General features: G+C 31.5%; 2 protein-coding genes and 1 non-coding gene across 6 annotated transcripts; 1 reads left to right on the forward strand and 2 right to left on the reverse strand.

Annotated features, from left to right (window-relative positions):
* The first annotated feature begins 5,180 nt into the window (after nucleotides 1-5,180).
* On the forward strand, nucleotides 5,181-9,150 carry LOC11432492 (GDSL esterase/lipase At5g55050). Of its 2 annotated transcripts, none has more exons than XR_003011965.2 (5): nucleotides 5,181-5,546; nucleotides 6,457-6,602; nucleotides 7,187-7,420; nucleotides 8,037-8,391; nucleotides 8,564-8,706. XR_003011965.2 is itself a non-coding variant. In XM_003617525.4 (5 exons), the coding sequence occupies exons 1-5, from the start codon at nucleotides 5,306-5,308 to the stop codon at nucleotides 8,782-8,784; spliced, it is 1,089 nt and encodes a 362-aa protein (XP_003617573.1). In that variant the 5' UTR covers nucleotides 5,183-5,305; the 3' UTR covers nucleotides 8,785-9,150. The 2 variants fall into 2 exon arrangements, 1 of the variants encoding a protein (XP_003617573.1); XM_003617525.4 differs by having other exon boundaries at nucleotides 5,183-5,546; nucleotides 8,037-8,283; nucleotides 8,564-9,150.
* On the reverse strand, nucleotides 7,075-7,147 carry TRNAF-GAA (transfer RNA phenylalanine (anticodon GAA)). Its single transcript has one exon. It is a non-coding gene; the product is annotated as a tRNA-Phe (tRNA).
* Nucleotides 9,151-10,980: 1,830 nt separating the features above from the next.
* On the reverse strand, nucleotides 10,981-24,057 carry LOC11436638 (DNA mismatch repair protein MSH5). 3 transcript variants are annotated; one of them, XM_003617527.4, is made up of 34 exons: nucleotides 23,876-24,057; nucleotides 22,539-22,570; nucleotides 22,120-22,214; nucleotides 21,801-21,881; nucleotides 21,655-21,727; nucleotides 20,994-21,057; nucleotides 20,588-20,742; nucleotides 20,363-20,464; nucleotides 20,257-20,284; nucleotides 20,146-20,177; nucleotides 19,992-20,049; nucleotides 19,742-19,828; nucleotides 19,297-19,353; nucleotides 18,480-18,581; nucleotides 18,318-18,362; nucleotides 18,011-18,088; nucleotides 17,722-17,772; nucleotides 17,560-17,641; nucleotides 17,346-17,419; nucleotides 17,165-17,264; nucleotides 16,109-16,205; nucleotides 15,949-16,038; nucleotides 15,798-15,862; nucleotides 15,631-15,689; nucleotides 14,613-14,689; nucleotides 14,382-14,468; nucleotides 13,891-13,952; nucleotides 13,731-13,792; nucleotides 12,967-13,020; nucleotides 12,786-12,871; nucleotides 12,342-12,373; nucleotides 12,238-12,261; nucleotides 11,296-11,411; nucleotides 10,981-11,211 (listed from the first exon to the last, which is right to left on the reverse strand). In XM_003617527.4, exons 1-34 carry the CDS (start codon nucleotides 23,915-23,917, stop codon nucleotides 11,128-11,130), a joined length of 2,433 nt encoding a protein of 810 aa, XP_003617575.2. In that variant the 5' UTR covers nucleotides 23,918-24,057; the 3' UTR covers nucleotides 10,981-11,127. The 3 variants fall into 3 exon arrangements, with proteins under 3 accessions (XP_003617575.2, XP_039690052.1, XP_039690053.1); XM_039834118.1 differs by lacking the exons at nucleotides 20,994-21,057; nucleotides 22,539-22,570; nucleotides 23,876-24,057 and having other exon boundaries at nucleotides 21,655-21,881; nucleotides 22,120-22,130; XM_039834119.1 differs by lacking the exons at nucleotides 20,994-21,057; nucleotides 22,120-22,214; nucleotides 22,539-22,570; nucleotides 23,876-24,057 and having other exon boundaries at nucleotides 21,801-21,851.
* Between the last annotated feature and the right edge of the window lie 2,633 nt (nucleotides 24,058-26,690).

Consider the following 26,690-nt stretch of genomic DNA (forward strand, 5'->3'; position numbering starts at 1 on the left):
TCAGAAGCTTGAAGAACATGTCGACGCGCCAAATTTGACCTTGTCGGAATTCTATCTTTCAATAAACGCCATGCGAAAAGAGACACTTTTGTAGGAACCAATTTATGCCACACATATGTGTTTGTAGCAACCGCATCCGGATCCTCTAAAGATGTTAGGAAACGGTAAGTCCCACTAACCGAATATCCGTGAATAGGATCAAGCAACCAACACCAGTTGTCCTGTGAATTAACCTGCAAAATAATGTTATGCAATAAATTCACACACTCCCTCACACTATCCTCCTCCCAAGCAAACAACTGTCGTCGCCATCTCCACCCACCTCCGCCTTCCCCACCATTCTTCCATGGATACCCTAGTTGTCACCTAAATTAATATGTCAATTATTCAATTCACATAAAATGTCAATTGTTTGTTATAATAAGATAAGGATTTGCTCCAAAAAAAAAAAGATAAGGATAAATAAAAGTATTTGATTAAATTTTTTGAAATAAAAAATGTTTTTTTAATTCAAAATAAAATAATGTTTAGTTTGTGATTGAACATGCAGTGATATAAATTGATTTAAATGAATTGATTTTATAAAATTAATTTTAGTTAAAAGTGATTAGAATAAAAATGATTTATGTGTTCATATATTCATGTAGAAAATCAAAAGCTACAAATTGAAACTAAAGACACTTAATATTAATATATGTTATTATTTTTGTTTGAATCGGTTATCATAGGTGTATAACTACAACATTAATCATTCGAGTAAAGTAGAACGTACTAGATGACAAAGTTCTCCATCAAGATATTTAACACCAATGTATTTACATAATTAGATTTGAACATTGGGGTTTTATTTAACTCTGGATTTTTGGGTCTTTGTTATTGGAATCAAATTAGAATAATATGTTAGTGTATAATTATTTTACATATACATTTGATAATTTGTTGTAACGTTAATTAACGAATATGAAATCACATAAGTGGTCATATTCTTTAATTAATATGACGACGCATTATTTGATACATGTATGAAATAACTCACTTACATATTATACTAATTAAATTTATATTAATATATTATATGACGATAAAATAAATATAATATGTCGATATTAAATTCAAATTTTGGGACTTGAGTATGTCGGCGTGAAACATGATCAATGAATGAAAATGACGGCGTTTTGTGCTGCTTGTTGCCCGAAACTCCCTTTGCGTGTCCCTTTGCCTGATGCGGTGCTGCCCACATCTTCCATCATTTTTACGTTTCTTCACACAATTGCAAAACGTTACCTTCACCGGCTCACACTTGTGGCACGTAAAACCCACCTTCGCTTAAACATCAACATGGTACTTTTTATTTTTGGTAATTCAACCTACCATACTTTTTTTTTAGGAATCAACTTACCATACTTAATTTCAGTCAAAAAAAAGAAAAATCAGACATAAATGCATAATTTGCATGTAGGGAAAATACACTAAAATAAAATGTAGATTTCATTTTTTTATTGATATGGTGAAAATTAACGAAAAGATGTGTTGAGATTCTTATTCTAATTTGTGATGATGATAAAGTTAATGAAGTTCAAGTTTTAATTTTTTTCTTCATTTGAATTTTGCATTTTTAATTAATTTATGGTATATATTTATGTATTATATATGATTTCATTTGAACTTTGAATTTTTAATTGATTTATGGTATATATCTTGTGTTTTAATTTTGCATTAATTTGAATTTGTGCATTATTATATTATTAAATTTCACCTTTTACAATATTATCTTTGATCCGTTGAAAATACTTTTGAATTATATTATTATATATGATTTTTCTATTTTATCAAAAGAAAAAAGTTAAATTACAACGGAAGTCCTTTTAAGTCATTGAATGAAAAAAAACACCACAAAATTGAATGAATGGTTATATTTAGACACCTTTAATTTTTCAACACACATTCGTTATATTGTTTCCTATGTATATCTTTATTCAAATCACATCACAAACCTATCACTTTACTTTCTTAATTTTTTTTCTTTAAAGTGTAGACAAAAAAAAAAAAGGTATCCATAGGTCAATTTTCATATTGAATAACATAGTGTTAAACCTTAATTGAAAAAGTACTATAAACCGATCAATTTAAGATTTCTTTCCATATGCTCTCAGAACATTCACAGTCAAGAAACAACTGCTATATGGTTACTCATATCTCACAACCACCTGAGTTTGGTATTCAAAATCTCCAGGTGAATGGAGACACTCGTGTTGACTTATTCCAAATGATGCATTGGATTAGTTAATCACCATTTGATCCCAAAATATATGTACTAAAAAACATGTATATGTTCCGTTCACGGAATATTGATTATCATGGTCAAGCTTCCAAACTCATTTGTTGGAAATATTATCATGTACGTAATAAAATATCCAAAGAACAATGTAATAATGATTCAAACTCCAAAACAAGTAAACTCACTATGTGTCCACAGTTATAAATTTAATATGAACAAATTGCATGTATCACGATTTCATCCTCACCGTCAAAAACTTACGTGTGTTAATCATTTTTGCGCTCCTTTAACTTTTATCTTTGTTTTAAATAACATTAATGGTTGTGATGATTAATTTTAAGAACATGCATGGCGATATGATCCTGTGAAAAATTGTATTTAGGTGATTAATTTTTTCAATATGCTAATACTATATTATGGAATAGTATACTAGGTTTTCTTCCTTCACATACTTCACCTTTTCTTCCATCTCTTCCATCACCTTTTCTTCCATCTAATAATGGAGTGTCAAAACTTATGTCTCATTATTTGCAGAATTGAGTTTTGTCACTGCCACATGATTCTTGAGGCTTGCCTAAGAATTTTGATTGGAGGGATGTACATGGAGAGTTAACTCCGGTATGAGATCAAAAACAATGCAGTTAGTGTTTTTGTTTTCATTCTTTTTGTGAAAGAAAGATACTGATTAGTGTTTGTATGAATTCTAACTATATTGTTCTAACTATAAAAAATGTGGTTAGTGTATTTGTTTTCATTCTTTTTGCAAAAGAAAGATACTAATTAGTGTTTGTATGAATTCTAATTATACTCTTCTAACTATATTGTTACACATCTTGTTCCGTATTCCTCATACATAAGTTTTACATTTTTAAAAACATGCAGAAATCAAGTTGTGTTGAATATTAGTATAGATAAAAAAGACTCAAAATATACGAATCAACTCACTTTGAGAGTTGCTAAAAGAAAATGTTGTTTCTTGAGATATCAATTACATATGGAGAAACTAACATATTTAGACCTATAAAATATGTCGTAATTACAAAATGTACAAAACTTATGTTTTATAAAATAATAAGTTAGATACATTTGAAGTTACTTACAACTCGAATGAGAAACTATTTATTTTTTTTTAAATACCTCATACATAAGTTTTACGTTTTTAAAAACATGGAGAAATCAAGTTATGTTGAGTGTTAGTAGAGATAAAACAAATACTCAAAATATACAAATCAACTCCCTTGAGAGTTGGTAAAAGAAAAAGTTGTTTCTTGAGAAATCAATTACATGGAGAAACTAACAAATTTATACTTTTAAAAAATGTCGTAATTATAAAAAGTACAAAACTTATGTGCATTTTCTTATGTGTTTTTTTGTGCCTATAAGAAATTTTGAGAAAATTATAGATTTAAGACATCATTGATAGTTATGAATATTATATGTGAAGCAAGATGAAGCAACAAGCCTACAAAACAAAAGACATGTGAATGAAAGAAGTAAATGTGATTTCATTAGGAGATTTTACACACCACACATATCACACACAATAACCAGTTTAAGATAAAAAAAATAAAATAAAAAGGTGTAAATAATAATAAACACTAAAAATTGAATAATTGACAAACTGAAGACTTAAAAATGATAATAAAAATACAAGAGCATCTCCAAATGGAGTGTGAAAGAATTTTTCATAAATTTGTGCCTTAATTTTTCATTCCATTAGAGGAACTTGATGAAGTGAGTATCATAAAAATTGTTAACACATCTTAAATAAAATAAGGTATTCTACAATTCTACCCCAATTTGTATACAAAATTCACCTTAAAAAGTAACAATTGTGAGAAAATTAGATTAGAGGAAAAATAATTTAAATCTTAAATGAAAAATTGAGAGAAGAGAAGGAATAAACATTGAAAATGAAATGAAAGTAATAACAGTTTGAAGGGCAAATATCACATGTAGTCCTTTAAATTAGATGTTTATGATAAATTAATTTTTTTTTTGAACAAGCTAAAGAATAAGTTAAGAAACCACATTCTACCCTACACAAGAAGTGCCTAGAAAGAACATCAAAAGTTAATTGCAAAGTCACCACAAAGAATATGTCTAAGGAATAGAGAGAATAAAAGGAGAAAAGCTACGTAGCGAGTAGCGAGGCCCATGCACAATAGGGATTAAGCCACCAAACATAGTAATCAAAAGCAAAAGTAGAATCTTTTGCCTTGAACGCCAATAAAATTGCAACTTAATTTTATCTAACAATTGGGGTAGTTTAGCTTCTTTGTTGTCGAAAATTCTTCTATTTCCTTTCCTTCCATATTATCCAAACACAAAACAACCAAATCATATGCATAAAAGACTTAGAAGATCTATGAATTCCACCTGTCTATGAATTCCAAACACAAAACAACCAAATAATTGATTTTTTTTTTTGGTCAATGCAAATAACCGATTTAATTGCATATTATATAAAGTTTTTTTTTTTTTTTCCGAACATATGTAAAAGCTTTTACTTTGTGCTTAAGGTAGCTTATAATTATTACTACAATATACTGCATAGTATTTCGATGTGTGCCCCATGATTTCGATATTATATATACACTTTTGTGAATGCTTTCACTTTCAATAAACTAACTAATTAATTGCATATGGCTGTCACGTGATTATCAGCTACATAAAAATTAAGATCATAAAGCTTACAAAATATAAAAAAATAGACTGTCCTAGTTGGATCATTAAAATTTTGCTCCAAAACACAAATTAATCTTACTTTTGACAATGACAACATTTGTATAGACCAACATTAAAAAATGTTATAAAAAAATAACATTAAAATAAAAAATAAAAAATATAAGTGGGTGGAGAATATATTCTGGAGTGCTCTCTTTGCATACTTTGTTTCACTAAACCACTAGATCAAATCTCTTCTTTTCACACGCAAATTGACGTGTACCACTCATTGATAAAGTTTTGGAATTGCTTTAAATCCAAAAACAAGTTCAATTAAGCAATCACATAGTAATATACAAGATGGGTTTCAAAGCTTTACTTGTGTGTTCCTTTGTACTATTTTTCTATAGCTATGGTTTCTCAATGGCTCAAATGGTTCCAGCTGTTTATGTTTTTGGAGACTCACTTGTAGATGTTGGAAACAATAATTACTTGACTCTATCTATTGCCAAGGCAAATCATCGTCACTATGGTATTGATTTTCTTAATCACAAACCAACTGGGAGATTTAGCAATGGCAAAAATGCTGCTGATTTTATTGGTATGATTCACAATTCAATTGATTCAACTAGCTTTTCAAATATATAGTCATGTGTTGATTATTACATATATGATATCTTTGATGATAGCAATCTTGTTATCGTTGAAATTCCAAAATCATCAAATCATATTTACTACGGTCTCATTAGCCTCTATTAGTGATCAAATAGCTAAAATATTATATCTATTTTTTTTATATACTTTTGAAAATATAAATTTATCATGTTGTAACTTGCTAACTAATCTACTCATTTAAAACTAAATAACATGTACAAGTATGTTAGTAATATCCAATAATATGTGTGTCTATCAGATATTATACTTGTTTTTTAATATTATTCTTTTAATTTAAAAAATAATTTTTGCGTCTATTGGATAGATATTTCATGGGGTCAAAATAAGCCATATTTCTTTTTTGCAATTTTTTTCTTCAAATAAACTCTTGTGATCGACTTTGATTTGGTATACTGAGAGTGGAAAAAACATACTGTACTTAATTGCATGGGATTCAGAAATAGATGGAATTGCTCAACAAACTTGAGAAAACTTAAAAAACTTTATTTCCTATTGCAAAAACATAAAAAGATTTTTTTTCTTCTTCTATAAAACACGATATGACCAAAATAAAAACAATAGAAATATAAGTACATGCATACATACATGTAAAGTTCAAGTGTTAATGTCATTATTAACTTCTGATTAATTTAAGTTCATTTAACAAAAAATCTGATTATTTTATTGAGGTATGGACACTAGTAAATTATTATAGACACGTGTACTGACAATAGAGTTTCCAATTCATTCTATTCGTCTTTTTCTTATGTTAATCGGTTCTATTTGTCTCAAACGAAAATATATACGATTATATTCCAAAAAGAAAAATTGTATATGATTAATTTGTTGGGTTGCAGGTGAGAAATTGGGTTTGGCAACTTCACCACCTTACCTCTCCTTAATATCAAAGGGTAACAAAAATGAAAATAATGCATCCTTCATAAATGGTGTTAGCTTTGCTTCCGCAGGTGCTGGAATATTTGATGGTACAGATGAACGCTATGTAAGTCACCAATTTTATATTCTTTTGAATGAAGAATAATATCGTTCTCATTTTGTTCAACCGAATCAATTATCAATCTGATTTAGTTAGGACAAATAATATCCTAAATAATCTTTTTTGTCAAAAAAAATAAAATCCTAAATAGTCTTTGACATTTTTATTTTTATTTAATAAATTAGCTTTTATGTTATAATAAATCGTTTAGATCGTGAGAAAATTATGAAGGATTAAATTGGATTTTTGATATTTCTTGTAGTAGCAAATTTCATTTTAATTTTCATATATTTTTTTCATATTTTTTGTACTTATATATAATATCCCAAATAGAGGTGGGCCCATAAGTTAGGTTTGCAAGACAAAGTCAAAGATTGTTGTTTATCTCTAGAGGATGTGGGCCCTTATGATAGTGACATGGATCACTTTACGCCAGCACAAAAAAATTAAAAGAAAATGAAAAAAATGTTGGTAGGTATGCGGTGAGCGTGGATCGAACACGCGACCTTCAGATCTTCAGTCTGACGCTCTCCCAACTGAGCTATCCCCGCTTGATGGTAATTTTACATTCTTAATATTTTTATTTGTAGAGACAATCGTTACCGTTGACAAAGCAAGTGAACTATTACACAAACGTGTATGAGGAACTAATAAGAGAAGTGGGAGCAAGTGCTTTACAGAAACATCTCTCAAAATCAATTTTTGCTGTTGTGATTGGAAACAATGATCTCTTTGGATATTTTGAGTCATCAGAACTTCGTAAGAAAAATACCCCACAACAGTATGTTGATTCCATGCTTTTCTCACTCAAACTGCAACTACAGGTAACAACACATAAATCATCATCATGCTAATTATTTAGTTACATTGTATGTAAAAATAGTGCATTTAATCTCTTAACAAGGAACATTTACTTTTAGTTATACAGTTTTTCCTTAAGTTCCTGTTACACTTACACATGTCGTACCAATACTTTAAATTAAAAGCGTGTTCATTGTCATACACATGTTAATATCAATACTAACACGATACGACACATGTAATTACTATTTCCATTTTTAATGTATAACTGGTGTTGACATATTAGTGCTGTGTCTAATCATCGTGTCCGTGCCAGTGATTGATATGTTGTAATTTATTTACATGACAAGGATGCCTAACATGCAACAATCTCAAAAGAGTCCAACTTCAAATCCGTTAAAGTGGTCCGACGCACATCATTTCCTAGTATATTTTTTTGACTCATAAATTCCTATTAACTTATGTATATAAGTAAATTCATCACTCTCATCAAATAGGCTATAAGTTTACTGTAATTCGTTTCATGGCCACCTTTATTAATGGTGTACATATAGTTGAGCCATATCATTTACCAGCCTATTATATTCTGTTATGCTTGCTTAGAGGATACATTCTTATTTATGTTTTTAATTTTTGCAGCGATTATATGATAATGGTGGGCGTAAATTTGAGATTGCGGGAGTCGGAGCACTTGGATGTTGCCCTATGTTCAGGCTCAAGAACCAAACGGAATGTGTTGTAGAAACCAATTATTGGTCTGTTCAATATAACAAAGGTCTTCAATCCATGTTGAAGGAATGGCAATCAGAGAATCAAGGCATAATCTACTCTTACTTCGACACTTACGTCGCCATGAACGACCTCATTCAAAATCCAGCTTCCTATGGTATTACTTACTATTTGCTTAGTCTCCAAAATCTCTCCGTGACACCGTGATTTTGTAGAAGTTATAGAGTCTAACTTTGACTAAAATCACAGTGACTCACCTGATTTGGTAATCATCACATCCAATTCAAACATGCACTAATTTATACTAATTAGCTTAGACATAATCAATTCATTATGCCATAGGACAAAATGTAATAATTGATCATACATGCTAGTTTTATTTAATTGTAAGGTTTTGTGAAATTTGGTGCTAAAATGAGTTTATGAATCCATTTCAGGATTTACAGATGTTAAAGCTGCTTGTTGTGGACTAGGAGAGCTAAATGCCAGGGCTCCTTGCCTGCCTGTGTCACATCTTTGTCCCAACAGACAAGACCACATTTTCTGGGATCAATTTCATCCTACAGAGGCAGCTTCGCGTATATTTGTGGACAAAATTTTCGATGGTTCTTCAACTTACACTTCTCCTATTAACATGAGACAGCTAGTAGCAGCCTGAAGTTGGCTATAGACGTGGAAATAGGTCAAGCGAACTGACAGATGCTTACAACCTAACCTACGTCAGGCCATTGGCAATCAATTTTTCACTTCAAATGATATTTTTTTTGTACAACCAAAGGGAAATTGTAGACTCTTCGACAAACTATAGCGTGTTTCTGACATTCATCTTCTCTTGCAAATACATTAGGATGATAAGGCAATTCAAATGCTTTTACTCTGACTTTTGCTCTGTGATTTGAAAGAGTTCAAAAAATATCAAATTCCATCCCACAAGAGCAATCTTTAGCAACACATTTCTCAAAAAATTTAATGATTCCTCAAAATGGCATTACTTGCCCAGAAAATAATCAAAGATTTTACCAAATGCCCTTATGTATCCCATGTCCTAGTGTCTTAGTTTTCGAAAGAGATTTTGTTTTTTGAAAAAAAATTCAAAGGAGATTTATCTGGAGCATTTTCATCTTTTTTTCTCTCTTCGTCAAAGGACTAGTACACTCATTGACCGTCTCCTCATCATCAAGAGTCTCCACACGGCTTGGAGGAGTCTCCGAATTCATCTCTTGACCTTCAACATTCTCATGCACATTCCCACATTTCGACAAGGCGGTGATGAGAAATATTGAGCTTCAGAGTGAACATCGTGATCCTCTTTCTCCTCCTCACCATCATTACTTGTAAAATTACCTTGTCACTAGTAATAATTGCATACAAAAACAAAATTATAGTGAAATGATAACTAAGTACTTAATAAAAAATTATAAACTACGAATAGAAAAACATTGCTAATGATTGTTCATCTGAACCATTGTTGGATACATTAATTTCATTATGTTCCTCCCTCTGCTCCTCCTCCAATATAGGCTGTAGAGACTTTAAATCAACTGGCGGTGAATTTTCTGAAGGAAAAACAAATTATAATAAAATAACCAAGCAATTCAGAAAGTCATAGATAAATAGATAACTTTAACAAATAAGGAATTATAAATTAATAGAAATCGTTATACCAAAACAAGCTAGTTATTGAAATAAAAATAATAATCATTAAGCAAAACAACACATGGTCCATCAACACAAACCATGCACTTTAACATTATTAATTTAAGGGTCTAAAACGATACTACCTCCGTCCCTAATTATAAGATCCTTTTGAGAATTTTTTTTGTCCTTTTTTATAAGACCCCTTTTCTATTTCCAACTACATTAATTATTTCTTTACATACATGCCCCTATTTATTATACATCTTTTTCTTCAATCAGCAATAAATAGAATGTTGAAAACATAAGCCAACTCTCTTTCTTAAAGGATAAAATTGTAAAAACAATAGTAATTACAAACATATTTAATACAAATATCTACTATATTAATTCCCGTTATTTTTTCAAAAGGCCCTGATAATTAGGGACGGAGGTAGTAACTTTTTTATAAAAATTTGTGTATTTAATACATTGGAATTTGGAAGTTGAACTATTTGACCTTTTTAAATAATAACTTCCTAATTTAGAATGTCTAAAAAGTATTCGAGGGCACCCATTATTGATCGTTTTTACCTACACCAGGCTGAGAGTGAGGAGCCTCTGATCTCATCTCTTGATCTTCAACATTCTCATGCACATCCTCCACATTTCTTCAAGTTGAATCATAGTTACCATGGTTGAAAATTTCATTTACTTCAGTTGTCAATCCTAAAGCCAATGATTGAGTAACTATCAACCGAATCAAAGTGGTTCAATTGGTCTTTGTTTGTTTTGCTTATATCAATTGATAACATCTATAGTTTGTATCATAACATCAAGTTAACTATTTTTGTATGATAAATATCAATTAGAAACTATCAATTCTTTTAGCTGGAAAACCTTATAGTGTGTTTGGATGGAGAAATGTTTTGAGGGAATTCAACTACTTTGAGTTAAATTCAAACAATAGAATTCACCTTAAATAGTTGAATTCCCTCAAAACATTACATTCCCTCAAAACATTCCCCCATCCAAACACACTCTTAGGAGACCATTGCATTCAAGATATTCCACATTTCAGTTGCAGTCGTCAATTAGATGATGGTGGATGTGATGTCTTTGGATATGGATTAGATCTTTAATTTCCTTTCCTTAATTGATTTTAAAAAAGATTTTATAGTGTCCGTAATTCAAAAGAGAAAAGTAAGTCCTCCCCTCCAAAATCCATCAAGAAATACCATAAAAAACCAAACATACAAGTTAATATATGAATCCAAGCAGTAAACAAAATAGACAGAGGAAATAAAAAAGTCAATAAGGAAAGCATATATATACACTCCTTGTTGAAAACTATAAGCAAATGCCTTGGTTATGAACTTATGATGTATCAGGAATTGCAGAATATATCCTCGAAAAAAAGGTTCAAGTCACCATTGTCAACATCGAATTTCAACAATTTCTCCATAGCGTCCTGCATGAAACATGTGTATGTGAGTAAATGATATCCAAAATGTAACAAGTATCTTTAATTTGACTTTTGAAACTGAAATGATACCTTGTATTCATCATCTTGAGCTGAGATGTTCTCATTGCATAACCTCTCAACACAATTGTTTTTTGAAACAGCGTCCAACACAACTGCTGCTCTTTTTATAATTTCGTCTGGCACGCCTGCATAAATGATGCAGCTTGATGATCTATCAGAAACTATGTGGAAAAATCGGACTCAACATATTCATCACATTACTAAAAAGGTAAAGTAAAATAAATTAAAGAATATACTGTGTTCAGTATCACACATACCAGAAAACACATCCACCTAATATGAATATGTTTAGTTTCACCTTCAAAGTAAATTTTAGTCTCTATTCTGTATAGAGTTTTGTTGACTGGCCTCTTCTGTACAGATTTCATTAATGAAATATACTAGCAACACATCAGCACACCCTCTCTTATAAGTTATATAACTTATATTGGTTTAAATTTATGAGTTTAACCATATTTATGCGCAGCCCACATGATTTAATGGAATTGATTTAAATTTCAACCAATGAGAGATAGACATATAGTGTGTTAAGAAGAGTGCATTGGAGAATGTAGCTAACGCTCATCTTCACCAATCTGACTTTTGATCTCTACAACAGTATCTTTATTTATTTGGCTTTTGGTCCTGACAACTAATACCTTGTTTGTAATATTAGATTATATCAATCCCTCTAGAATCAATTCAAGCATTGCTTATAGAAAAATTTCCCTGTAACGTGTGGTTTTAAATTTGGAGCCTGGTAGAATATTATTAGAAACCTGATTGTTTAATCCCTCTAGAATCAATTCAAGCATTGCATATATTTTTTACAATGATATCATAACAAACATAGGCATTCAAGCATCACCTTTTGTGTGTGTGTGTGTATAAATCTATATAAAATGGTAAATACGTTTTCTATAACCTTTTTGATCAGGTAATATTATTTTTAAACAGTATCTTGTAAATTACCTGCAAGTAGTGCACAGTGCAGCCCTGCAGGATTCCCAAAACAACACATGTCATTTCCATCCATTTTTCAATTGATATACGATACTAGTAAAGCAAAAGCATACCATAGCTATGATGCACATGCCCAGGGACAAGCCTGCAGCAATATGAAAGTAAGTTAATAGCAAAGCTGAAATCTTCTCAGATGCAGAACCATTTTAATTCCATACTAATTTCAATAGTCTAGAAAGCACAAGGATGTCATTGAATACTACCACTCATGCACATAATATTATATATTAGGCTATTAGCTATCAGGATGGGAAAATATTGAAACAATGTATGCTCAAATATATAAATTCTGGCTTCCAGTTTTCCATGTCCAGAGTCTTCCAAGAAAAGGTTTGCATTTTATTAGGTTAATATTGGCCGCGGTGAGCATAAAAATTACCTGATCAAGTAAAGTACAATAGGGCAATAGGTTTCTATCAAATTCACTGTCATCAGATGCCCTTATGAGGTAAATATGATTCCTAGCATACTACATTGCAGAATCAACAAAAAGATACCTATATAAAAAAACAATATCTTCGATATGAGTTGAATCGTCTTCAGGCCTCAGTATACTCATTGTGTAGAACTTAATTTGCTCAGACTGAAATAATCCAATAAAACCATATAAACTATCATGTAACAATCAATTTAGAGTTTTAAAACATCCAACTCCACCATAATGAACAATTACAAAACCTTGGTCAAAGAACACCCGTGCAATAAATCCATCAGATGAGTGCACACGAAAACCTACAAAATTCATCCAAAAAATGGCAATTACAATCTCTCATGAGAAAGTGCTTCTTAGTTTACAAAAAGTGAAACAAGTAACCATAACTACTTATATTCATTTACAATTTCTCGATTTATACAGTTAAAATTTAATGAATAACTTGTAAAGAAAATTTTATAAAAATAATTTAATATTGAGTTAAAAAGTAAAACATATACGGAAAGTTATCACATTTAAAATTAGAGGACTCAAAAAAGTAATAAATGTCAGTAAAACTATGCATCTTAAAGGAAAATAAATAGAAGTTAAGAGATTGTCTCCCTTTCAATAGTCGGTACACTAATATTTTTATATTGAAATTAATTTGAAGTTAGGTGGATAGTTTGTCCCTAAAGTACAAGTTTGATAAAAAGAATGTGTGTGGGAAGAAACAAATATGAATTTCATACAAAAAATAATAATCAATATGTTAAAAAAAAATCCATACCATTTATATGAAATTGTTCTCACAATGTATTTACTTTTAAGATGAACATAGGGTGGATCTATATCTAATCATGCAAATCTAATTGAAAAATGGCTTCCACCAAAGAGGCAAGGGCAGGCCATAAAAAAGTATTGAGAAACCGACTGGGCGTGGTCCATCGCCAAAATAGCATAATTAAAAATTACATCAATTTTCAAAATTGAAAGAAAAGCTAACAGGAATTTCAAGAATATGTTAAACCTTTGGAGGTTCATCACACGTGATGAAGTGATTTATGGCCCCGGCAAGCAGACCAATGCCATCTGAGAGGAGATCAAAACATATATGCTAAAAATTAGTTTCTTAAATAAGGACATGTATTACACATAGTAGACATTTCATCAACATTGAAGAAACTGACCTTCTGTAAGAGTACCTTTACCAAATTCATCCACCAGACACAAAGATCGTGAAGTAGCATGCCTGCAGGTGCAGATTTTCACCACAACAGCCATAATCAAATCTTCTACTGTCACTTCATTTCTATCATATCTTAAGTTCGCATATGATCTCTAAATCTCTTTTAATGATTTGACTTATTTTATTTTTGTTGGCATGTCTGCAGGTTTTGACTCCAATAACAACAATTAAACCTTTTACTATCATTACATTTCTATCATGTATTAACTTGACATGTAACCTCTAAATCCCTCTTACTGATTTGACTTGTATATTTTTTGTTTCTCTTTGTCTCTGAGTATTAGACTATCCTCCAAATCATATAAGACACTGTGAAAGAAAGGATTATACTGCACAGTAGTTCAAATACTAGGTGAATATACAGATTTAGCCCATGATTGCTTTTAATTCAATGTATTACAGCTATGCTTATCCGTCTTTTTTTCCGCATACCTCAGCATCATCCCAATTTGATGTAGATCAATCATAAACGTTGATTGTTCTGCTGTCATAAGCCTGCTTCCTGTCGCACAAAATATTCTGCAGTTTTGATCCCCAAAAAAATCTGTTAACATTATGATTGAAATAGTTTATTTTTATTTTTTAAAAGATAGATTGTAATTACTAAACATACAAAGGTGAACTCCTATCTCATAAAAGACTTGGGATACAAGAAAGTCATACCTATCTGTCAGCCCAACAGTTGCTGCATCAGCTGGCACAAAACTACCAATGTGGGCCAGGAAAACAATAATAGCCACCTGGCAAAGGAAAACACTTGGTTATTGTTTTTTATCCATAGATAATCAGGGGCAAGGACCATAGCATCATATAGTAAGGATCAAGTATCCAAAAAATACATGGAGAATAGATTCTGTGTTCAACTACAAGACATAAAAATTGTTAGAGTGAAGTACATAAACAGAGAATAGAATGTGTTATTAAAGGAAAACAAGTAAAAAAGCAAAATCGACAACCAAAACAGACAAGCTTGCCAATCTCTGCCTATCCACCATCAGAATTAAACCCCTTTGAGTACCCATTGGCAAAGCACCATAGACAGGCCAAGTAAATAAAGTTATTTTAAATTTGTAAATCCAAAATAAAATTGTAATTGTCCAAATAAAATTGCCCTTATTACTACTCAAACTTCTTTATTGCATGCGAAAATGTCCCGTGCCCAATGGACAAATCCAGCTAGCATATTCACCAAATGATCCGAAGGACTGCGTCCAATTGGTGTAATAATATTTCAAAATCATAGGTAAAAATACATAACACTTATGATAAAACAGAGAGATGTGTGACCTGCAAACCAGTAAAAAATTCTTTAATTTGTATTTATCACTTGTTAAATTGGTATATAGGAGCCAGTAATTCTTCTGGGATTTTATCTATCATACTATGAGATTTATATAGGATCAGTAATTTCAGACTGCAATGGACTTTTCTGTTCCAAGATTCATAAACTGTTTGCAAATGTAGCTTTTAGAGTTGTCAGATCAGATGAATAACAACAACCAGCATTGATACACGTAACACTAAAAACAATAGTTCTGAAACATTATTTGAACATTACAAATAGAGGTTAAAAAGAAGATGGCCTGCCTCTTCAACATTATTGCTATTCGAAACAATAAATACAAATGCCATAGAGAAGAGAATACATATTCTAGGAATATAAAGAATAATAACTAAACACCTGTTTTATATAGATACTCTTCCCAGAAAAGTTAGGACCAGTAATGATGTTAACTCTTCCTGATAAAAAGAGTAATTGAACAGGGATTAAACAGTAAAATTATAGCAATAAGGATTTCTTGGACATAATTTAGCTAATATCAGTTATGAATATCTACATCTATTTACCATCATGAAAAATCTTAGTATCGTTAGGAATAAACGTGTCTACAGTCATTTCCTGTAAAACATGCCTACAAACAAAAACAATTTTTTATCATTAATCATTTCAATAGTTATCCATTTTCAAGAGGATTTTTATGAACCAGATGCGTCGAACCTTCCATTTTTTATATCGAGCAAGTTTTCTTCGGTCAATACAGGTCTGACATAGTTGTTCTGTCGAGCAACCAAAGCCATCGACAAAAAACTGGAAAGAAATTATCAATGATGAAATGTCTGGGAAAGCGCATGTTATTAATAACAAAAGTTTATCCTACCAGTCCAGTTCAGCCGCAAAAGTTGCCACCTTTGTCAAATGGGTTGAGAACAATGATACATGCGAAAACAAATCTCTGGTGATCGCCCTCTCCATATCTTAAACGACAGAATTCAGAAATAATTAAGTAAAGATTTGCACTAGAGACCAAGTATTGCAACTCTAAAAGAAAACTCAATATTCTCTGTAATGTATCTTTGTATATAAATATACAAATCTGCTTTTCTGAATGAATTTCGTCAAGGTTTGGAGCTAACTCCTTACAACCAGAGGCATTTCCTCTGTTACTGACCAACAGAAGATGCAGAACAAGGAAATAAGTAGGATAAATAGACCCCCCCAAACACCCACACACACAGACAGGCAGATCCTCTTTGTTCCCAAGGTTGAATGCAGGGAAGGCCATTACTATCCTCACGTGTGTTCTCGTGATCCGTAAAATTGGACCACTTAATTAAACAGTAGTGTTATTCAAACAACTAATATTTGAAAACTTTTTTAAAGTGGTTAATTACGTATTGTAGATGATTAATAGGTATACTAGGCATCAAAACTAATTGACCATCGGCGTAACTTCATTAACCATGAAATTGAATGTGATTAATCACAATTTTAAGGTGTCCAAACATCTGAAAATTATGATTAACCATCAAATTTGTGGTTAATGAAGTTATGTTGATGATTAACGAGTTTCAACACTTGGCATATCAATTAACCATCTACTGAAGATAATTAAACACATTTGAATTGCATTAACCACGTAAAGAATTGTCACAGAAGTTGTCCAAATTTGGTTGTATGAAAATCATCTCTCCAATTAAAAACTGTGAAGGTTCTACTAGGCAGCCTGCATACATCCAATACTTCTAAGGGAACCATACGCAACTCCCAATCTTCAGTAAAAAAATGTGGAGGTTGTTGGCAAGACATAGCTTCTAGGATCACTTTCTAAAGTTGCAGCATGAGAGATTGGAGGCACCCTGTTTTTTGAATTTCCCTCAATAGAACCCCCGAAAAGTGAAAAGATATCAGGGAAATATAAAAAATGATTTAACACCTAGAATTTTATGATAGATATCTCCTAGAAGATTGTCTAATTCCCGTGTCTTTGGCATACGATAAAAGTATCTTTTCGTCTCTCCATCTGCATCACCAAACTATATTTGAAATGATTACCATCAAAATAGAATATATCGATTAGAATAAATTACTTGAATAAAATGCAAACACCAACATACAGTGTATTCCCATTCTATAAGTTTCTCGAGAGTGGCTTCTTCAAGTTTTTCTTCAAAGATGCACATTAAATATCCTACAGAAAACAAAAACAATATGCAATGATAAAATCTCAAGTGCTGTAAACAGTCACCATGTAATCAAGCCTGCAACAATCATGGTGCCATGGGAATTACCTATTTTCTGGGCACAAATATTATTCAGAGTCAGAATTACCTATTTGCTGTATATAAACAATACAGGGAACAAGCTTGTTCTTGCATAGATCAGGGAGTTGTGCAAGTTCCAACGATGAAACCTGCAAAAAATGTATCACGATGAATACACACAGCATATTTGTTTTAATGAATTAGAATTTAGAGTTTTCATCAAAGCTACCTCTTCCAGGAATTCTGGCAATTCCTCATATATTTGCCTTAGCTCATCCAACTTAGAATAACCAATTTATCAAAAGTCCAAAAGTAAAATGTCAGCCACAGTAAAACCAAATTTTACCTTGTGAAGGAAGAAAATTTATGCAGTAGATTAAACTTAAACAACTACGGACTAATTCATCTATTGAACAACTACACAAATACTTGACTGACAATTTGAATAATACATGATTTTCCAATTTGAAAAATGCATATGCTAAGGGGAAGAAAAGAATGAGGAGCCAGGGTTTAACCTCATCACAGAAACCTTCTTTCACCACTGTCGGATATCCCTTCTCTTTAGTTCTGTTTACATCAATAACCCCAATTATCTGTAAAAGATAGTCAGTTATAACAGGAAGCCAATTGAAGGAAAACTAACAAATGTCACTCATACTCAAACAAAAAAATCAAATAAGTTTCTACTCTCTAGATTGTGTCAACATTTAAGATGTTTTTCTTTTTAATCAGATGCATTTAACCACCAAAGCATCATCATACACAATTTAGTTTTTGCATCTCATTCTGGTAACTAATAGGAGATAAGAAAATAAAATGTACCAGCTCATAGACATATGCAAGCTCCGTTGTTATGCATGAACTTGCCTGCAGTATTGTTGAACATTAAAAACAATCATTTAAGCTAGAAACTATACAAGTGCACTTCCCTAAAAAAATAAAAAAATAAAAATACAAGTGCACTTGAAGAGAATGTATGTATACCATCTCAACAATATCCAAGTTCAAGTACTTCAATTCTTCTTGAAGACCTTCGGAAATTCCAACTTCAAATATCTTGTTTACATGCAGAAGTGCACTGATACTCTAAGACGATCAAAGAAAAGAATATAAAAACTGTGCTGTAGCAACCAAAATGTGATTTTCACTGCAAAATTCAGTGACTCTTAGCAGTTTGAACTGCACAGGATATATATATATATATATATATATATATACTGTTCATCCTAAGAGTAAAGGAATCCTCTAAAATATACGAAACTTGCGCATCAAAATGGACTCATTAATTAAAGCAGTGCCCAATATGGAAAGCTAACCTAATATATTTGGTTTCCTTTTAATGCAATGTTACTGCATACCAATGCCGAATATACTCAAATCATGACAAAAATTATGGATAATCCAGGAAAACTATGAAAAAGATATTCCATCCATTTTTTCTTTATAAAAATTGACATTTAATTTAAATAATTGACATATTTATATGATTGTTTATAAATCGCATGAAGTAAAAATTGAAGCCAGCCAAATAGTTTAATATATTATTCATTTTATAATTGACTGATCATTAACCACAAGACAAGAAGGGGGGAGGGGGGGTTGCTACTCTTTGGTTCCAGGCAACCAGCGACAGATACAAACAAGGTGCTTACAAGTTTATGCCTTTTTATTAAGTGAATTGGGGTCACATAAATATTAACTCAAGAAACCTTTTACATGTAGAAGCAAGCATGGATTCAAACAACACAAGGAAAAAAAACAATGATTGGAAATCAAATAAAGTCATTAAAGAGAAAATTACCTTCAGAAGTGCTGCCCAATCAGTGCTAGTGCATATGGAGCTTGGAGAGTCAAATTTCTTGATCAATTGAAAGTTAAATATTTGGAGGTATAAGTTACAGAGAAATATGTTCAAAAAATATATACAGAGAAATAAACTTTCCCTGAACAGAGAAACATCATATTCTTAATTATACTAAAATGGACCAGCCTATCTTCACATATCAATGCAGCATGTAATAGTTAAAACTTAAAACATCAGTTTCAACATGATATCGATAATGCTCAATATAATTGTTTTTTTTTTTAAAAAAAAAAAATCCAATAATTACCAAAAATCAGGAGCATACTCGTACTGTTTTTCAATAATCAGTTGGCCATAAAAAATCAGGATCTATAAAAGAGAGCTTACTAGAAGGACAACAGCATATTTGAGAAATTTGGGGGGAGGGGAGAGATTGTCATACCTTCAGCAAGTGGGGAATATCCTTCACAGATTTCAGGGTTTCACGTAAAGAAGCAACAAGTTCTTCTGAGCTATGAAAGAAAGATATCTATTTCTCATCAAAGAAAATCAGTTCTGTTTTACTAAATAGCTAGTTTACCTACAAATGTACAATAAACTTGTTTTTTATCACTTTATTCCAACCTGAAACTTTTGATTCAGCAGATTTGTAAAGCAAAAAAGGCCATATGTGATAAACTATAAAAGGATACAGAATTCAAACGGTAGTTTAGAACTTCAAGATCAAGTATGGGCCTCAAGAACCACTGTCTGAAATGGGAATAAGACAAAAACATCACTGTAAGTTTTGATGTTTAAGATGTATATGAATTCAATCTCACAAGTTTAATAGTCGTTACTTATCACCTTAAAAGACGTCTACCCATTGGAGTGACACACTGCATTCAGGATAAACAATTATTTGTGAGTTGCGTGAAACTGGCACTCGCTAAATTGAATTAAACAACTCCAACAAACCTTATTCATCATTCCAAATACAGAGAACCTGCAATTAAGAAAAATTATCTCAGATAATTAACTCATTTTTAGAGTATATTATATATAAGATTGAGTCAGCAACTACCCTTCTTTTGCTCTACCAATTCCCATGTGGCTTGGGTGCTTGTCTATCTGGAATATTTGTAATGCTTCATGAGATGCTGCGTCAAGTTTGATAAAGTTATTTCTGCATCTCCACTTTAAAGAAAGACACGGGTTGAACTCAACATTATCTCCTTTCAAATAGCACAGAGTTGGAGAATAAAATATGGATAGCATTTAAGGATGAGTAAAATGAGTGTAAGGATACAGTGAAATTTCTGCTAAAGAATCTATTGTAATTGATGTATTTCCAGATTCTTTTTGCTCAAGAGTATCTACAATCCTTTCATTCTCTAATATTGCAAGAAGGCCACCACTAGCACGAACTTGTACTTCACTTCCCATGTCCATCATGGAACTCAACTGCAATTGTAATAGGGCAGAAATACATGCAATTCTGTTAAAGAGTATTGCATTGATATATGGAAGGACCGGAACAATGATTCACATACCAGACTTAATCCAAGTAACAAATAGTAGAAGAATATATGTTTCCATTATTAATCTAAGCATGTGCATTTATAAGTAACAATCTTAAGACGCTTTGAAGATCGACTATCAAGATATATTGAGACAAAGATGATAAATTACAGTAGTAGTAATTTCAGACTCACAAAGTAAATCCTTTCCTTGACATCTAATCCATCATCCATTCCCGCCACCCGAAGGTAAATTAATCTGTAAAAGCAGCAGGGGGAGGAGGTGAAAGATGAAGAAGCAAATGATTGCTGAAATTTCAGCACTCCATTTTTGTTTCTCTTTTTATTTGAATGATTGGATTGACAATCCACCAAAAGATCTCATAGAATAGACTCATTCCAAATCACAATGAAAAATTAGGCATGTTAATTAGAACAAGTGCAAAAGAAGTCAGATTTTGTACAGACTTTTGCTTTACCCTTACTGAAGCTGAAAATCGAAAAACATAACTTTTCTAGGTTAAAAGAGAGAGAGGGAGACAATGCTGAAAAATGTATGCTGAAAAGACGAGCAAAAAATAATAATTCAAGATGGAATATAAGCTCATAATCATAGTTGCTTTTGCATGTGGGTGAGCATTTGTGCATGATAAGTTTCAACATTCATATTTTAAATGTTATACACCACCATGCCACACAGCAATACAAAATTTAAACAAAGAACTGAAAGATCTATACAAAACAATGTCTATCAAGATCCAAGAACTAAACATATCATTAACAAATACATTGCAAACACTTGAATAAAAATTTCTCTCTAAGAAATTTCTCTCTAAGATCTTAGCTGCTTCAATACCTGTGCCATGCTTGCTCATAGCTGAATATTGAACTTTTCACAAGCTTCACCGTAGGAGCCTCAGCTACTTCATCTGCATAACTTCAATTGGTAAAATGATCCGAGGGCAATATTTTTGTCACTCGACCAGATGAAGTGCACATTACCACTTTGTTGCAGAGCAGCCAAAAATGATTCTTCTGATTTAGTGCTTGTGTATATGACCAGAGGGTTTGCTTGATATTTCACTGCACTAGTCATTGAAGCCAAAAGACATTCGTACATTACAAACCATAACAGATAAGAAAAGCATTACTTGCAGATCATTAGGGGCACATGAAGCACACTAATGAAATAAGTGCGAAACGACAACACGTAAATTCTCTTAGCTTTAAGCTTCAAATATGATGGAGTATGGAAACACAGAGGAACATAGAAACTAAAAATGAACGCAAATCCAACAGCAATGAGGGGGGAAAAGCATACCGAGATCAATAACTGAAAAACCATTGTCCCCATCATCCCAAGCTTCAAGCACATTAAGTTGTCGAAGGCTGGAATCATAATAAGAAACTCCTATTCTGTAAAGAAGATTTAATAACTCATCAAACAAAAAATACTCGATTTAAACTCGGGCAGAGATGTTTGCGTGACTCACATTTATAGCTGTCTAACCATCACTCGACATATTACAATTTATATTTATATGTTATTTTTAATTATCGATGTTTGTGAAACAGTTGGTCACTCAATTTGAACTACATTCCTGCAACATCATTTTTCACACAAATTCACTTCCAATGCACAGAAACTATCATTTGGTTTTTGTATCAAACAATTTTATTCTAGATTAGTTGGCAATTCCTGGCTGGTAACAGATATTTGAGCTATTAAAAGAAGCTTACCTATGACCATTTTGTATGCAGGCCATGTAAACCTACATAAATAAATAAAAAATCCAGTAAAAACTAAGGACTGAAAAGTTGATGAGTCATTTATGCATAATCCCTAAGAAATTATACGTAAAGATATATGGTTAAGATATTAATCAAATAAATATTTTAACAAACAAAATAATTTAAAGCCTTTTCCCACTAGGTTAATAAAATATTCAACACGACATTGTCATCATAAAATTTGCGGATCAAACAAGCAAATAATTTTTATATTTTCATATGGTAACTTCAAAACTGAAACATAAAAAAATATTCTTATATAAAATTCAATTTACATAAGCATGTGTGTCAACGTCGTGTCGATGTTGGACACTTAACATGCCTTCCATCAGAAGTTTCGGTTTTTCATATGCTAACTTCAAAAAAATTAAACATATACAGATAACTTCTTATATGAAACTTAAATTACATTTTTGTACTTAACAAAGACCTTGGGAATATATACTTGTCAGCTTACTGCTTATATAAAACATGTTATGAATTTTTTTGCACTAAAGAAATCACGTCACGAAATTGAAACTAATTCTTCCTTAATTTGTAAATTCTAGTTAGTAATTACTGTTAATTCAGAAGCACAAGAGGCCACAACTCCAACATAGACGACTAACAACTGTGACTTATTATCTATGAAGCACTGAAACAAACACGTACACCAAACACGACATTGACATGGACACTGGTAAATTTTTTAAATAAACAAATTAATTGAACATAATCACATGTGTCGGTGTCCCACATTTACACGTGTCAAACACCGAACAAACCTTACATCAGAAGTCTCGGTTCTACAGAGCTTATTAGTATTACTGCTTGAAATACATTATTATGATAAATCTAGCTGAGGCAGTCAATAGTATAGTTAAATATCAGTATAATAAAAATCATCATCATCAAATAGTGAAGTGTTAGTTATTTGGAGGCATGAACATAGCGATTATAGAATAATCACAAATAGTATGTTCAAACACCGTCAATTCCAGTTTCAACTTCAATTCATCAATTTAAACCGTTATAGAGCGTTATTATCTACAAATTAACCAGTTAATTTTTCCAGATTCTGCATAAAAACACTAATCTCGTTAATCTCAGTGATCAATTGCTTGTTCAAAAAAAAAAATTGCACCGATTCAAATTTCAACTTCATTGATCTAAAGCACAGTGCGTTTTGTTCCGTAACGTGATTGTTGAGAAAAAAGTAAAACGAGTTAATCAGTTTGTGGAATTTTCTCTCATTTTCTAGGCGGTAAAAAATTTAGAAGAAAAAGTTGCGTGAGAGATGAACGAACCTGAGGAACCTCATCGATCATCTCATCATCCATATCCTCCATTTTCAGCGATCTACCTTGTTTCTGAGCTTAGCAAGTAAACGTAGGAGCGAGAAAATTTGAAGTGAAAGTGAAAATCGAAAATGCGAGAAAGAAAGTAACGTAAATTTGAGCGGGGAAAAATCGAAATGAGGGAAACTCTGCTTTTATATTGGAAAGCGATGGAAAATCTGAATCTGATTCTGATACGACGTCGTTTAAAGCTTAAAAAATCATGGGCTTGTGTCATATAGGCTCAATACAATAACGGGTTAGAGTGGTAGTAATTTTCTGAGTTTACTTTTCACACCCCCAATATCATATTGGATGAACAAGTCTAAAACAATTTTTTATATTGTCATCTGAATATAGTAGACTGCAAGAGGTTATCACTAGTATCGTATTCACACACTTGAAGTGACACACTTTTCTTTATGAGGCAATTGTAGTGACACTTAACAACTCACAATTAAAATCCCATTGAAGTGGGAGTTATTAATTTACAATTAATTTTCTGTAAAACAAATAATTTACAATCAATTAACGGTGTATATATCTGACCGGATCTACACTTCTATATACCTTTACTTTAGTAGAAATTACACAACAAATTCTATTCAGGAAAGGATAATTTTGTTTAAAAAACAAAGGGTTATGTCATTTCCAGGTTTCCCCCTATAATTTTTTTTATTTACCTCCTATATATAAATTTTTTTTGTTTTAGAATATCCCCTAATAGGTTATTCAAAAATCATTTTTTTTCTTCAGAAATTTTGGTTTTTTAATGGCCTATTAGGGGTAAATAAATAAAAAAATTTAAAGGGGAAAATCCGAAAATGACCTATATTACAGGGGGTAAAGCCCTATTAATCCAAAAATAAAAATATGGGATTTTCAAAAACACATGAAGAAAAATTCCCGTTTTATTTTTAGAAACATGATGAATTAAGGACTATTAGATGCTTATTTTTCAGAATGCAAAATTATACTTGTGTTGTGAGGAAGGCAATGACTTGGTTGCTCTCTCACTTTTTAAATGTTTAAACAAATACATTAACATTGCCAACAAAGATCAATCATTCCCAACCAATTTTAGGGATATGAATTTTTATTTAAATAACACTAATTTTTGTCTATAAGAAGCTGAAACATAAAATAAAATTATAAACATAAAGAAGATCACATTGTCAAAGAACATACTAAGTCTTGAAATATATTATAATTCATAGATTAAGAACACAAGCCAACTGCACACACGTTCCTATAACTAATTAATACTAATACTAATTTGTGGAGGACCGCAGGTACATGTTAAAGGTTGCAATAGAATCCCGGGGGTTGTGTTGTATACATTTGGCGAAATCGCAAACCTGATAGGGTTGCAAACAACCTTCACGGTCTCCCAGCTATAAAGGAAGAATAATTTATTTTTGAACATAATCGAAGTCAGCATTGTGAGACCGAATTCTACCATTCCATGTTTACGGCGGCTCAGATCAATGCCATCCGCTACATAGGAACCCGAATACGTGTCTACCTTCAGTATCATGTGAATGAGACTGCTGCCGTTGAAATTAGATTGCTGCAGAGTTGATGTGTTGTCGAGAATGACATGTTCCTTGTCCGTGTAAAACACCTTGACATGGAATTCGTGGTGGTGGTATGAGATTCGCAAATAGTGGTTGGGGTTTGATACAGAGAGTGTGATATTCAATTCGGCAGTGAGTTTTGTGGCGTTATTTATGGTTAGCGAGTAAATTGAGGCCGAGCTGACTTGAAAATTTGGGTAATGTGCATTCTCACCGACGATGAATGCAGCCACGAAATAGATGAACCCTAGGCCAGCTAGAGCAGCCAAGAAATAGATGGAAGTCATTGTTGGATTGGAGGTGGTGCTCTAGTAGTGCTGCTGATAATTAAGCGTGAATGAATGTTGTTTTCTGTTTTGCTACAATATATAATAACTGAGGGTGCGTTTGGCCCTACTTTTTTTAAGTCTAAAAGTCACTTTTAGAATAATGTTGAAAATTAAAACTTTGAAGTTGAAGTTAAAGTTGTTTGGTATTTGTTGTTTTTTTCAACTTAATTAGTATTTTAAGTTAAAATTTGATTGGTAAAATATTTTTAAAAGAGCTTTGAGATTTATTACAAATTATCATAAATAAAATAAAAACTTTTATTATTTTTTTTCTTTTGAAAGTGTATAATTTTTTTTATGATTTATAAAAAAAAAACATCTTGCTAGTTATATTTTTAAATGAAATTTTTTATCATTTGAGATGTCATGAAGTACCACAAGTCTTCGGTTAGAATTTTTTTTACAATGATATTGTCTACCATTATAAAATTAAAGTTAGCAAAATTCAACGTGTTAAAAGGTAAAAAAAAAAAACTAAGTTGTAATAATTAGCAAGTTTTACTTGTTTCATTAACAAATTAACAAATAAAAAAGAAAACAAATGAGGCTGGCAGGATTTGAAACATAAGCGTACAAAATGGTCAGCGAATAAGCTAGCATAAAGTTCAATTTATTGACTTCTACTTTTTCAGTTTTTTCTTCTTTAATATTAAGTCACTTTTTTTTATTAAGAGCTTCTTATGAAATGTGTTTGTCCCTACTTCTTCTTTAAAGTAGAAGAGAAGTTAAAATTAAGTCGGGCCAAACACTACCTGACATTAGTGTGAGCATGATAAATTAAATGGTGTTTAGCTAGGTAGTAGATAGTGTACTAGGGTGATGTTAGAGAAATTTCGTCGCATTTTCTTTTGGCTTATATTTAGACATGCATAGCAATCT

Source organism: Medicago truncatula, chromosome 5 (genome assembly GCF_003473485.1).
Source record: "Medicago truncatula cultivar Jemalong A17 chromosome 5, MtrunA17r5.0-ANR, whole genome shotgun sequence".
Lineage (NCBI taxonomy): Eukaryota > Viridiplantae > Streptophyta > Magnoliopsida > Fabales > Fabaceae > Medicago > Medicago truncatula.